We start from the raw sequence: 12,486 nt of genomic DNA on the forward strand, positions 1-12,486 counted from the left end.
CCTGCAGCACGCCCATGACGCCGACGACGGGCCCGACGACGCCGCCCTCGCCGCAGCCGACGACGCTCTCGGGCGGGGGCGGGCGTGGGAACACGCACCGGTAGCACGGGCCCCTCCCGACCGGGCTGTTGAGCCGCAGCAGCTGGCCGGCGGTCTGAAAGGCCGAGGCGGACACGAGCGGCTTGCGCAGCAGCACGCACGCGTCGGAGATGAGGTACCGCGCGGCCGGGTGGTCGGTGCAGTCGAGCACCAGGTCGTAGGCGCGCAGGATGGAGGCGGCGTTTTGCGGGGTGAGTTGCGTCGCGTGCGCGTGGTACGTGATGCTAGGGTTGAGTCTAACACCAAGACGTCAGTCATGTTTGAGATGATGAAAGGGAATGGTGTGTACTGTTTGAGGTAGGTGATGGCGCTGTCGACCTTGGACATGCCGACGCGGCTGGTTGCGTGCGCCACCTGCCGGTGCAGGTTCGACACTTCCACCGTGTCCCCGTCGACGAGCCCCAGCACACCGACGCCCGCGCCGGCGAGGTACGCGGCAGCGGGACAGCCCAGGCCGCCTGCGCCGACGAGGAGCACCTTGCTGTTGCGCAGCCGGAGCTGGCCTGTTGATGGATAATGAGCCGTTTGTACGTTGTCGACACCAGGCAGGCGCGGGGAGAGAGTGGAAGAGGGGGGGGCGTACCTTGCAGGCCAAAGTTGGGCACAATCATCTGGCGACTGTACCGCTCATACTCGTCCTCTGTGAGCGGCCACTTCCAGTCCTGCCGGGGCGGGAGTGCGTGGCCCGTGTCGTCGGTCTCGCGCTCGGCGGCGGCGGCGAGCTGTGACCGCAGCTCGGCGAGCGCAGACTCGTGCTGTGCAATCTCGGCCCGCAGGCGGTCCGTGTCTTCTGCCGTCATCAAGTTGTCGGGGGGTAGCGGGCGGCGCAGCGCGCGTGGAGCGAAAATGTTTGATCAATTTCGACGGCCGTTGTTGCGGCTCATGTGCATTGTTGGTTTGTTGGAGCTTCCAGGTTGGGAGTCAGAGTGGGCTGAAACGTTGCCCCTCCCCCCACCTGACAGCGGGTGTTAGGCGATGTGTGCCGGGTGGCGAGTTTATGCACATCATGCCTGCAACTTGATAGGTCTTGTCAAATGGCGCAAGCCGTCTTGAATAAATTGTTCCTTGCAAGGGGGTCTGGCATTCGTCTCCGCACATGAGCCCACACTGCCCCAGGCGCGCCCTTTAGAAGAGCTCCGACACGCCCTTGACTGTACATGGCGGGCACAGGTTGAGAGATATGTTAGCAGAACCCTTGTTTTTATAGAGCCAATTTTTTTCTTGGCAAGTCGCACCACTGCCGATAGCCGAATGAGCTCCGGCCATTCGAGATTGATAATCGGCGACGATCCGAATCACCACCGAGAGCCCAGTTTGAGCAGTGGTCTAGCCACTGTCAACCCACAGAATATATAGAGGTCGCCCGTTCCCGCTGCCTCCAGTACCATACTACGTATCATTCCCACCACAACCTACCATTCTCCTTCTCCTTGACCTTATTCATCACCATGGCTGAAGAACGCAAACCCCCATTTCCCCCCTTTACGCTCGAAACCGCCAAGATCAAAGTCAAAGCCGCCCAAGACGCCTGGAACACCAAGTGCGCCCGCCCCCAGACCATCCCCAGACCTCAACTCCTCTGCTAACCCCCCCCCAGGACGCCCGACACGGTCAAAATGGCCTACACGCCCGACACCATCTGGCGCAACCGGGACCAGTTCCTCTGCGGGCGCGACGCCGTGCGCGCCTTTCTCGCCGACAAGTGGGCGACCGAGAGCGGCTACCGGCTGCGCAAGGAGCTGTTTGCCTTTACCGACGACCGCATCGCCGTGCAGTTCTGGTACGAGTGGCACGACGCCGCCGGCCAGTGGTGGCGCACCTACGGCCTCGAGGACTGGACCTTTGCCCCGAGCGGGCTGATGCGCAAGCGCCAGATGAGCGGTAACGATGTGCGCATCGACGAGGCGGAGCGCTGGTTCAAGGACGGCGTGGATGTGAATGCCGTGGATATTGGGGAGAAGCACTGGTAATTCATCTCGACAGCGTTGTGTACTAGCTGCACAGCGGTCGCGTCATGCAGAATCATGGGTGGCCAAGCTGCCTTGGATATACCTATTATTTACCTAGACTAACTCTCTTATCTTTATTAATACTAGTATGAGTAGTATATCAGAGTGGTTTAATGCCTATTCGGTAGTTATAGATTCTTTTAATAGTTCTCTGGAAGGTGTGTTCCTCCTAATTACAATATCGGATTGGAATATAAAGGAATATATTCAATGCTAAATAAAGTCTAGCGTTAGTCACTCAGGTGTTGGCTCAGGCCTAGGCACATTGGGCGGAGCAGGCACAGGCTTGGGTGCCGCGAATTCCGGGTTTCGGGCCTTGAGACACTCCTCCTCGCTAGCGAAGCTCTCCTCCTTGTACTCTGCCCAGTATCCCTTGCTACAGTACATGATCGTACCAACGCACGGCTCCGAATGGCCCATCTTGTTGCCCCCAAACAAGGAGGCGCCACAAGCGCTCGCGTTGCTCCGGTTGGTCCCCGACAAAAACGGCTTCAGGGACGGATCCTGGCGGGAGCCGACGCACTCCTCGGCGGAGCCAAAGCTCTCGCCAAACTGCGCATAGAAGCCCTTTTGGCAGTAGTTGAGCGTGCCAACGCACGTCTCGGACTTGTCCCGGGTGTTGCCGTCTACGAGGGCGTTGCCGCAGCTCTTGGTTGCGTTGTCGGGCTGCTTGAACGGCAAGAGCGGTGCTGGGGGCGCGGGCTGGCGGGACGCGACGCACTCCTCGGCGGAGCCGAAGCGCTCGTCAAACTGCGCGTAGAAGCCCTTTTGGCAGTACTTGAGCGTGCCAACGCACGCCTCGGACTTGTCCTGGGTGTTGCCGCCAAAAAGGCTGTAGCCGCACTTGACGGGATCCCTCTTCTCAGCGGGCTGGACAAAGGGCCGCTTGGATTCGGTCTGTCGAACACGGAGTGATGTAGCAGCGGCAAGGCCGGCGGCTGCAGTCATCATGATGGAGAGCTTCATCTTGCTGCAGGAGTGGTTTAGAGCCTCTGAATGGAGTGAAAAGGGCGTATGGAGTCGAAAAGGTCCGACTTGAAAGAACTGGTCACCTTGCTCGCACTTGGACAAATTCATATGATAGATAGGTGGCGACTGTCCTCTTTATATGTTTTCTTGGCCCGGATCAATCTTAAAACCTTTACTATTGCTGCCCTATATCGTCGGACGAGTCAGACCCTCGCGGTGTTTTATGTATTCTTTGATAATTCCGACTACGTGGTGATATACGCTGACCATCAGAAAGACTCCACCTTGTTACAGTTGCAACATGAGTCGGAGTTGAGGAAACAAGCGTGCTGTCAATGGTTTAAAAGAGGTAAATTGAGTCAAGTTCCGCATTTTGTACATCTGTACTTGGTAACAAGTTTTGAACTATGCGAGCATGCTTCGAGAAGATACTGGAGGGCCCCTTCGGAGCACAGCGAGATAACAACTTGTCCATAATTATGCGGCCATTCCTCAAATCATGTAAGCTTATGATGTTACACGGGTAACATTCAACACTCATGCCTGGTTTGCCTGTGATTGTTAGCTTCGACTCAATTGGCTCAGAGGCAGGACCACACCTAGTACGTAACACCATGCATGGGCTGTGTATTGTTCCGTCGATGGCCTCAGGGCGAGGCTACCAGTGCTTCTATTTGAACCGCTTGGCTCAAGGCAGATTTTCCCTGTCTTCTCGTACCCACCTGCAGAACAATGGGCGTAATGGCTGAGCAGAAACTCCTGGAAAGTTTGGAAACCTGGCTCGACGCTGTGCCGTGCTTGCAGGTACGAGAGCCACTGTGTCCCACGCTGATCAACACCATGCATTGCGTGCTTCCAAAAGGGTGAGTCAAGTTTCCGTCTGATTGAGCATGACGCCTGAGCTTGCATCATCAGACGAAGCGGATTCCCACTGCGCACCTGGGACAGAGGGCTTCCCAGCACTGATAATATCAAGTTGCCTTTTCTCCAACTATCCCGGCTGCGATTACCCTGCGCACACACGTAACACTTTTACTATTTATAAGCACAGACTACACTTATAGTCGTTCGTTATAGTGACATGTGGTCCTTCGGCGCGGGCCGCTGTGGGGATGGGGTATAGATGGGGTCCAGCCCCGGCTGCTGTAGTAACTGTCTCTCTCTTCTAATAACAAATGTGACAAGGCTCCAGCCTCCTGTAGCCGGCCACCTTTTGGCGCAACAGTACCATTCTCCAGACAAGGCTCCGGGCAGGACAAGAGCCTTGCCATTCTTGTTGCGGCGGCTTTGTTATGATTCGGTAGCCAATAGAAAAGCGCGACTCAAAAGCACCATGGCCTCGATGAACATGTGGCCAAAGTCAGCATTCTTTCCTTTGGCATCATCCGTTCTTATGGTCTTACACTATCATTCTTAGACTCACGCCAGCTCCTACAACCTCTTACGCTTAACAGCACGGACCTGTCCCATGACGTAGCTCACATCTGTCACTCGGGTGTCTCCAAAAAAGGCACACGTCGCCGCCACCGCTCCCCATGGTCCATGCCAACTATGTCATCGCCATCATTGTCATTCTCCATATAACAATCGGTGTCCTCCTCGGCATCTGTATTTGCTACATCAGGCGCCGCATCTCACCGCCGGACACCACCATCTCTACTGACGACACCTCATCAACATCCACCTCCTACATCACCAAAGTCCCAGCGCGAACGCCAGCGCCAGCTCCGCCTCCGCCTCCTCCTCCGCCTCCGCCTACAACTCCGCCTACAACTCCGCCTACAACTCCCCCGCCGCCGTGGCCACCCGACGACGGCGCCTTTAATCTACTACCCCCTCGAAGCGGATCCTTTAACTTTCCGCGTCGAACGGACGGCGGAGCAAGTGCACATCGCAAAATGGCACGATGAACCTGCCAAGTCGCAGAGATGGTTTGGGGAATCGACAAGGACACGAGACCCAGAGATGAGCAAGACGTGTCGTTACACGGAGCGGCAATCAGGGCAATCAAGAGAAGGACTTGCAAGTCAGGAAACTGGTGCATGTCGGTCGCGGGAGTTTGAGTGGTGCTGGTGTGCAGTGCGGACTACTGCACAGCAACGAGTAAAATATTGCCATCAACACTTATACGAGCATTGACCGAATGGACAACTACATTTTTTTTGACAGTATTCGTTGCAGTAAGAAAACAAAGTAGTTCATCGTACTCGTCACGGAACCCATCTCAAGCCAGCCTACCCGGGGACTGGCCCAGTCTTCACTTGAAGCTGACCTTCTTCGCTGGACATCTCCTTTCATCCGGTGTATTTCTGCCATACACTCCGCAAAAGGTCAGGCTGGTCGCCTCCAGAATCATCTCAATCTCGAAATAAGCCTGATAGAGCCTGGTCCTGCCTCTATTATGGGCGATGGTCGGGATGGTGAGACCCCTGAGGTCAAGACTGAAATCCGTAACTTTCCATGCATCTGTACGTTACAAGGCGGCAAACTCATGTCAGTACACATCGGAGTCAAGGGCATGGAGCTTACGCAAGTTGATGCGTGGGGACATACTGGAGTCGTTTTTATACTCGGGCGGATTTCGCTTCTCGCAGACAAAAATTTGGACATGGATAAAACAGACCTCATGCGGTAGTTTGCCAGGGATGACCTTGGCGAGCTTTTCGAAAGGGTAGTATTGTGGCTCGCCATTGGGAACATCATCGTCCTGGTTTTCAACTAGTCAGTATTCTGGAACCTTGACAAGTTGAAGGAGACGGAATTCTGCGCACCATCTTGGCAAACCAATTCATCCGCGCGACTTTGGCTCCGTCGTCTCGCATCTCCCTACTCGTCATGTTAGCTTTGTGGCAGACTTCCAAATCCATCATCGATCGCGCCATACCTCTTGTCAATGGGGTCACTGTCCTTGTAGTCGTCGTAGCCCCAAGTGCCGTAGTGGCGGCCAGCTTTCCTGGAGACGACTCCCACGCTGCGGGTCGATATGAAATTGAAAGCTCCATCCTGAGCGAGAGTAGCTACCGCCAGACTGTGCAGGCTAGCAGTAACCGCACCCTTCACAATTGCTGTTGCACTGTTTTGTTTTGCATCGTGGTCAGGCCAGTGCTGCGCGAGAACGTAGAGAACCCGACTTACCTGTCCTCAAACTCGGATACATTGATACGTTGACGGACCACACATTCCATACGTTGCAGCTTCCTCTTCAGATACGGGTTCCGGCCGAATCCCCCAGCAAGCACAACCTCCTTCACACTGCCTTCCGTGTGGCGAATTTGATCACGGACGAGTACTTGGATTTTGTTTACGACAATGTCAAATACATTGACGCGTAGTTCTTCGTCTGTCAGCTCAAGGAGATTATTCTGAATCCCATGCTGCTCGCTTAGCTTGAGACCCTGTATCCGAATTAAATGCGGTTCTCGATCTCGACCGGAGAAGCTGGGCTTGATTTTCGTCTCGAAAGCTCCCAAAGCGTCAATCATGAAGTCTGGGTCCCAGTAGCGGTAGTCTTGGAACTTCTCCTCAAGGTATTTCTCAAAGATGCGGTTTAAAAAGATGCTGCCGCAAAGCCCACCCGAGCCCGCTCCTGCCCCGACCAGTTCGCATTGCTGCCGGTCTTGCGACAGAAACTTGACCCGGAAGGAGGTGAGGTCAACAGTTCTATTGGTGAGCCAAGAATGTCGGGTCAGCCATGTCGTTCTTTCCTTGTTCAAGACGCTGAGATGGCGTCCATCTTTGAGAAATGTACGTACCCACCCCCAGCATCGCATACAACAAACACATCGCCTTCTTCTATACTGGGCATGTTCTTAATGGCCCATATTGCGGCTGCTTCGGACTCGGGGATCAGCATGATCTCATTACCCTTGCCCATACCAGCCTTTTTGGCGCAGTAGCGGGTCTTCTCTTGCTCGGAATAGTCCCACAGAGCCGGAACGGTGATGATGTATTGCCTCTCCACGCTTGAAAACTGCTCAGCGGGGCCAAGCTTCTTATCTACGGCTTGCTTGATGCCGGCCAGATAGTCCCTGACAAGCTTCTCGCAGTCTTTTCCCTTGACGGGCTGCTTGGCCATCTTGCTGTCGTAGAGCTGTATGAGTTCCGACTCCCGGGCTCGTCGTTGTTCAAAGTCGTCGCAAAGACCCAGCTTGAACCACTCATGGATCAGTTCACCCTGCTGGGCATATCTCTGGGCGCGGTATCCCCAAACATATGGGCCACTCATTTCGCCATTGTCGTAGCGGAGCACGCTGACAAGTGATGCGAATAATATTAGCAGTCACAATGGCCGTCGATACGCAGGGTCGACGACTTACCTTGGCACGTGGCCCTCGGTATTATCTCCACCTTCACCCCAGCTCGTCAACAGACTTGGTCCAACAGCATGGATCGAAGACGGTGTAAGCATACGCTGTTGAGAGATCTGAGAAGGCTGATACTTACCTCTTTAGTATAGGCATAGGCTACTGAAGTGCATGTCGTTCCTGCGGCGCCAGAAAATTGGTTACATCTAGTGTGATGTGCACGACGGGCCTGGGCACATAGCTGAAGACATACCAAAATCGACGGCTACAAGAAGTTTGCCGCGATCCGCCGCAGTGCCGACCGTGCTTGATTTCTTTGGCATACTGATGGACTTGAATGGCAGACAGCATTGACAGTTCGATAAGCCTCTAAATTGACCAAGCCGCTGATGTTTGTGTCAAACAGCAAGCCAAGGGAGCCGGAGCAGGCTGAATCCGACAGACAGGACATATCTCCCGCGTAAGTGGGCGCCACAAGGAGCGGAAAGACAGCCCAAGTAAAATGCGAACCATTTCGGCAGCCTTTCGCAAGGTGTCACAGATCGCCGCCTATGAGAAACCGGCTCTCGACCCACGAGACCACATCTACGACAGCCAAATATAGGCAAATTATACGACGCAATGAACATTCTTATATCGGGGTTTACATACTAGGCACACGCCGAGAGCGCAGATGATCATTTTCGGTGTATCAATATTTATAGGGAGCGGGGAGCAAGGAGCGGGGAGCAGGTTGGCAGGGAGGCAGGGAGGTGGCCAGGGAGGCAGGCAAGCAGGGAGTACCTGTATGGGGGTAATTCGTATAGGGGCTCGAGGAAAGGCCGCTATCCGCTATCCGCTATCCGTTAGCTAGCTCGTCACTTCCCTTCACCCGTTATTTCATCTACCCACACACCAAGGTGTGAACCAAGCTTTGGCGACAATTAGCATATAGGCTGCCGACACGTCAGTCGGGCGTCAACAATTCTCTTCCAGCTTGCCATGACACTCAGCCTCTTCCATAATTGAAGATCTTACCCAGTATTTCTCTGCGCCGCCACCCCCCGCGAGCTTGTGCAGAAACGTGGGCCGTTGCATCGAGATTGGCACCCTATTTCTCATTTCTGCAGCCTGACTTTGTTTGCTCCCAGGGCACAAAAAAATACCTCTACACTGAGCCGAGTCTGCTCACACAGATACCATCCTCTATCGACAGTCCACCAAGGAGGCTACATGGTAGCTTTCTGAACTCGATGTCTAATCCCGATGACTGGCCGGAGGAGGCCAAGAATAAAATCTCACGGCTCGAGCAGGAGGTGGGTCGCTGTGTCGCCATGATCATTTCACGCGACTATGAAAATGAAAACGACCGGATTACAGATGGCGATGTGAAGAGAAGATTCGAAGCGATTTGCGCCAATATCGACGACTGGACCACGGCCATCGAGCTGGAATTTCTCCAGCAGGGGCGCGATTTCCACCAGCTATTCCACCAAATGCTTGATGATGAGCCTGGACGGAAGTTGCTGTATCGTTGGGGAGTGCTGGAACGCCCCCATGATCCTGCTCAAGAGATTGGAAAGCTGTACTGGCTAGGTAAGCTCGACACATGTATCAAGGTTGTCTTGTCACGCGTCATATGGCAATCCTTGTACGCTGAGGTCTTCGCCAAAACATACCCCCCTGGAACGGAAGACGACGCTGCCAACGGGATGCATTGTATTATCGATGCAATCAGGCACGGCGCCGACGGAAAACTCAGCGAAGGTCAGTCGCGAGAGAACCAGCAAAAATTCCAAAGCAGGCTGACCCAACTAACCACTAACTGGAGCAACAGAATCAGTTCTTCAAGCGAACAAATTTAGATCAAGCGCCTTTTCTCGTCTCACGAAGACAGAATCGTTCAGGTCTGCACGCCATACGCAATTGACAAAGATGTTGAAATCACTGCGGGATACACTACGCAGACCTCCACTGTCCATGGACGAAAGAACATTCCAGAAAAACACCCCGAAGCTCCGAGATGACATTATTCTGGCAGCTGCAACCCTTAAACAAGAGATGGCTTGCTCCACTACCGAATGGTCTATTCTCGATCCTCGCGCCTGGCTCTCTCCTCAAGCCCAACTGCACCAGTCGACGCTGAAGGACACTGCCGGGTGGAGGGTTGTGCATCAGAGCCAGTCCGTCGGCGGCATCATTCTATGCTTATTCCCAGGTGTTTACAAAATGGCTGCAGAGGATGCGAAGCTCTCGTTGGTGAAGCCTGTTCTAATGACATACCACCGAGATGCCGCAAAAAATATCCAAGCTTTCCAGTCGCAAGCGGCACCTTTGACGTCAAACCGAAAACGTAGAACGCCTGAGTCAAGCCTCTACCGTCATCGGTCCGATGGGAAACAAGCTGAGGAGACAGCAGTGCGCTCTGTAAGGCGAGGTAAGCAGAGTGAGCGAGCGGGAGGGTCCTCTATATTGGCAAGGCTCCTGGCCAACCCCATGAACTACGTTAGAGACCGCCAGCCAGAGGGCAGTTCAAGATCGAATGCCAAATCTACCATCGATTCACCCAGTCGTGGCAGGGTGTTGGAAAATAAGACCAAGCAACGAAAGGCCCCGGGGCCTACACAGTCAGGAGAGAAGAGAGCACACAAAGAATCCTTGCGAAAAGCGACCCCAACCCCGTCTTACACAGCTGCTTCGGCCGATTCGCAGAAACGATCGCTGGCCAGTAGGGGGCGTGGGGATTCAGACGGCCTAGCGCCATTATACGACTGGAGAGATTCAGGAATCATGACTGATTCAGAGTGGGATGAGGATGAGCCATGGCCATATCATGGTCCTCGAGATCAGGACTAGTGCAATTTAATTTTCCATATATATATTACTGCTGTACTTCTTAAAGTACCCATTAGATCGGTTGTCAAGGTTGACTCAAACTTTGGGCAAATTGCATACATTTGGATGTGTATTGGAGCCAACAAAAAAGAATAGAGAAAAAGAAGTAGAAGATAATTAAAATGAAAAAAAAAAATAAAGACCCGTCAGGAAATATTGAATATACCCCAGAAGCTCAATTAAAAGATTCCGCTAATCCCATGGCCGGCGACTTCCGCGCTCATTCGCCCATCGCCTACCCCACCATTATCGTCTCTCCCGCCGCCAAAAAAAAGTTTCTTATCGACAACCCCATCTTCACCTCAACCACCAGCCCATCATCCCCCCCCAATCCTTCAGTCCTTCAACCACCAGTTACCACACCATCATGGTCCGTTACCCCCCCCCTTCCCCTACTCCCCAATTAACCTAAACCGTCCCTCCAGGCTCCCCTCCCGCCGGGGCTCAAGAAGCCCTCCGCGCGCTCCTTCCGCCAAGCGCGCCTCAGCGGCGCCGTGCACCCCCTCGCGCCGCTCAAGACGTTCCGGCCGGACGCGACCCCCTCCCTCTCCGACGCCTTCCTGTCGTCCAAGCGCGACAAGCGGCTGATGAAGCACTCGTCGTTTATCTCGCGCGTCGCCTCCTCTGCCGGCATCGCTAAAAAAACCAGGAAGCCGCGCCGCAGCAGCAACAAGCTGGCCACGACGCTCGACGGCTTGGCAGACGCCCTGCCTGAGCTGGAAGAGGGACCTGCGCAGCCGGGCAAGGTGCGCCATAGGAGCATCAGGAGCAATAAGGGCGCGCTGAGGAGAAAGGAAAAGGTCGTCAAGGGCGAGATGCATAGGTTTGGCGTGAGTATGGCGCAGATGGCGGCGACGCAGCAGCAAGCGGGCAAGAGTGAGACGGGCGAGGAGGGACAGGGAAAGACGGGCGCGCCGCCGCAGCCGCCGAGTCGGTGGGCCGCGCTGAGGGGCTACATTTCGGCGACAATGGAGCAGAATCCGGCATTTGTTGGGCGCTCGTGATGCACGTCTCCCGGCCGACGCAGACATGCACCGCATCTTCGCAGGAGTTTTGCACGAGATGGGACGCCAAGTTCCACGTCGCGGCAACGATTCCAGGAATGCATGAGTTGCAAATACACAGTGGCTGCAGACAAGGGCTACGTAAAAGGTGATAGGGTGTTTGGCGTTTTGTCACGGCTTTTTTTTTAGGAAGAAGAAGAAATTGATATATATGAAACGGGTTATTAATGAAGAAATAATAGAAATGAATAACAAGCTATGCAAATGTAAACTAGTGGCACAATGTCAGTACAAGGTGAACATCATATCGTAATAAAAACGAGACCGCTGTTATGCTAAGTTCCACTCCGGATGCCCCCCTCTTACACATTTGCAAGACCAGGTACAAATATCATGCGGTTCATGTCAACTCATTGCTCTCAAATACAAGCAGAGAAGCCTCGGAAAAAAGCAATGGGTGCCCGGGGACGACTAGGTGTGAAATGATGGGTATAGGCAAGTGCCTCCGTGCAGCAATTGACCAATCATTTGCACCGGTGGTCGAGACGCGTACAGCACATGCGGCTCCGCATCAACGTGTCGTAAAAACACGGCAGGCTGGCGGTGGTGCGGAAACGAGTGAGTGTTGATAGCATGGAAGCCGAGGCCATGGAAGCCGGGGCCATGGAAGCCGGGGTCATGGAAGCCGGGGCCATGGTAGGAAGGCGGAGGCGGCGGCGGTGGTGGCGGTGGTGGTGGCGGTGGTGGTGGTGGCGGCGGGTGATGCCAAGGAGGCGAGGCTGCATACACTGGCGGGAACATGTGCGGTGGCATCGGCGGTATCGCCCGACTTGGATAGTCCAAAGAGGGTCGCATCGGCATCATGCCATGTTCCATGCCGGGTGGGCAACGGGGTGGGCTCCGATTGCGATCGCGGACCCCAGGTCCATCCAAATAGTGGTCTCCACTTCGAGAGCTGCATGCGTTCCTATACGAGGCACCTCGTCGAGAGCTGTATTCGGAGGGAGTTAAATAAGTTGAATCATGATAGTCGCTGGGACTGCGTCTGCTGCTATCGACGCTGGGTGCTTCAAAGCTGTGCGCCGCCGTGGGAAAGTGATAGTCCAAGGGACTGCGTCTTTCGCTATCGAGGCTGCTTGCTTCCGAGGTGTGTGGAAAATCGTACTCTTCGGGGCTGCGTCTTCTTGAGTCAGGGCTGCGTCCTCCGATATCAGGGCTGCGTCTTCC

At 54.5% G+C, this 12,486-nt stretch overlaps 6 protein-coding genes across 6 annotated transcripts in view; 3 read left to right on the plus strand and 3 right to left on the minus strand.

The window, feature by feature from the left end:
• The window catches only part of CCM_03549 (molybdenum cofactor biosynthetic protein (CnxF), putative), a gene marked incomplete at both ends in the record, with an annotated part of 1,596 nt that extends 697 nt beyond the window's left edge, over nt 1-899 (minus strand). The window contains 2 exons of the mRNA XM_006668700.1: nt 6-335; nt 433-899. Of these exons, the coding sequence (XP_006668763.1) occupies nt 6-335; nt 433-899 (797 nt within the window). The remainder of the gene's footprint in view (nt 1-5; nt 336-432) is intronic.
• Nucleotides 900-1,547: 648 nt separating this feature from the next.
• On the plus strand, nt 1,548-2,069 carry CCM_03550 (uncharacterized protein; the record flags this gene model as incomplete). The annotated part of the gene is made up of 2 exons (XM_006668701.1): nt 1,548-1,639; nt 1,697-2,069. The coding sequence occupies 2 exons, from the start codon at nt 1,548-1,550 to the stop codon at nt 2,067-2,069; spliced, it is 465 nt and encodes a 154-aa protein (XP_006668764.1).
• A 273-nt stretch (nt 2,070-2,342) lies between these two features.
• CCM_03551 (uncharacterized protein) lies at nt 2,343-3,185 on the minus strand (the record flags this gene model as incomplete). Its single annotated transcript, XM_006668702.1, has 1 exon — nt 2,343-3,185. One exon carries the CDS (start codon nt 3,183-3,185, stop codon nt 2,343-2,345), a length of 843 nt encoding a protein of 280 aa, XP_006668765.1.
• Nucleotides 3,186-4,612: 1,427 nt separating this feature from the next.
• CCM_03552 (uncharacterized protein) lies at nt 4,613-4,987 on the plus strand (the record flags this gene model as incomplete). Its single annotated transcript, XM_006668703.1, has 1 exon — nt 4,613-4,987. One exon carries the CDS (start codon nt 4,613-4,615, stop codon nt 4,985-4,987), a length of 375 nt encoding a protein of 124 aa, XP_006668766.1.
• A 347-nt stretch (nt 4,988-5,334) lies between these two features.
• CCM_03553 (Hsp70 family chaperone, putative) lies at nt 5,335-7,485 on the minus strand (the record flags this gene model as incomplete). Its single annotated transcript, XM_006668704.1, has 7 exons — nt 5,335-5,543; nt 5,631-5,784; nt 5,849-5,903; nt 5,962-6,150; nt 6,213-6,737; nt 6,830-7,327; nt 7,394-7,485. The coding sequence occupies 7 exons, from the start codon at nt 7,483-7,485 to the stop codon at nt 5,335-5,337; spliced, it is 1,722 nt and encodes a 573-aa protein (XP_006668767.1).
• Nucleotides 7,486-10,455: 2,970 nt separating this feature from the next.
• Nucleotides 10,456-11,259, plus strand: CCM_03554 (uncharacterized protein; the record flags this gene model as incomplete). The annotated part of the gene is made up of 3 exons (XM_006668705.1): nt 10,456-10,529; nt 10,595-10,625; nt 10,681-11,259. The coding sequence occupies 3 exons, from the start codon at nt 10,456-10,458 to the stop codon at nt 11,257-11,259; spliced, it is 684 nt and encodes a 227-aa protein (XP_006668768.1).
• Nucleotides 11,260-12,486: the final 1,227 nt, after the last annotated feature.

The sequence above is a fragment of the Cordyceps militaris genome (genome assembly GCF_000225605.1).
Source record: "Cordyceps militaris CM01 unplaced genomic scaffold CCM_S00002, whole genome shotgun sequence".
NCBI classification, from domain to species: domain Eukaryota; kingdom Fungi; phylum Ascomycota; class Sordariomycetes; order Hypocreales; family Cordycipitaceae; genus Cordyceps; species Cordyceps militaris.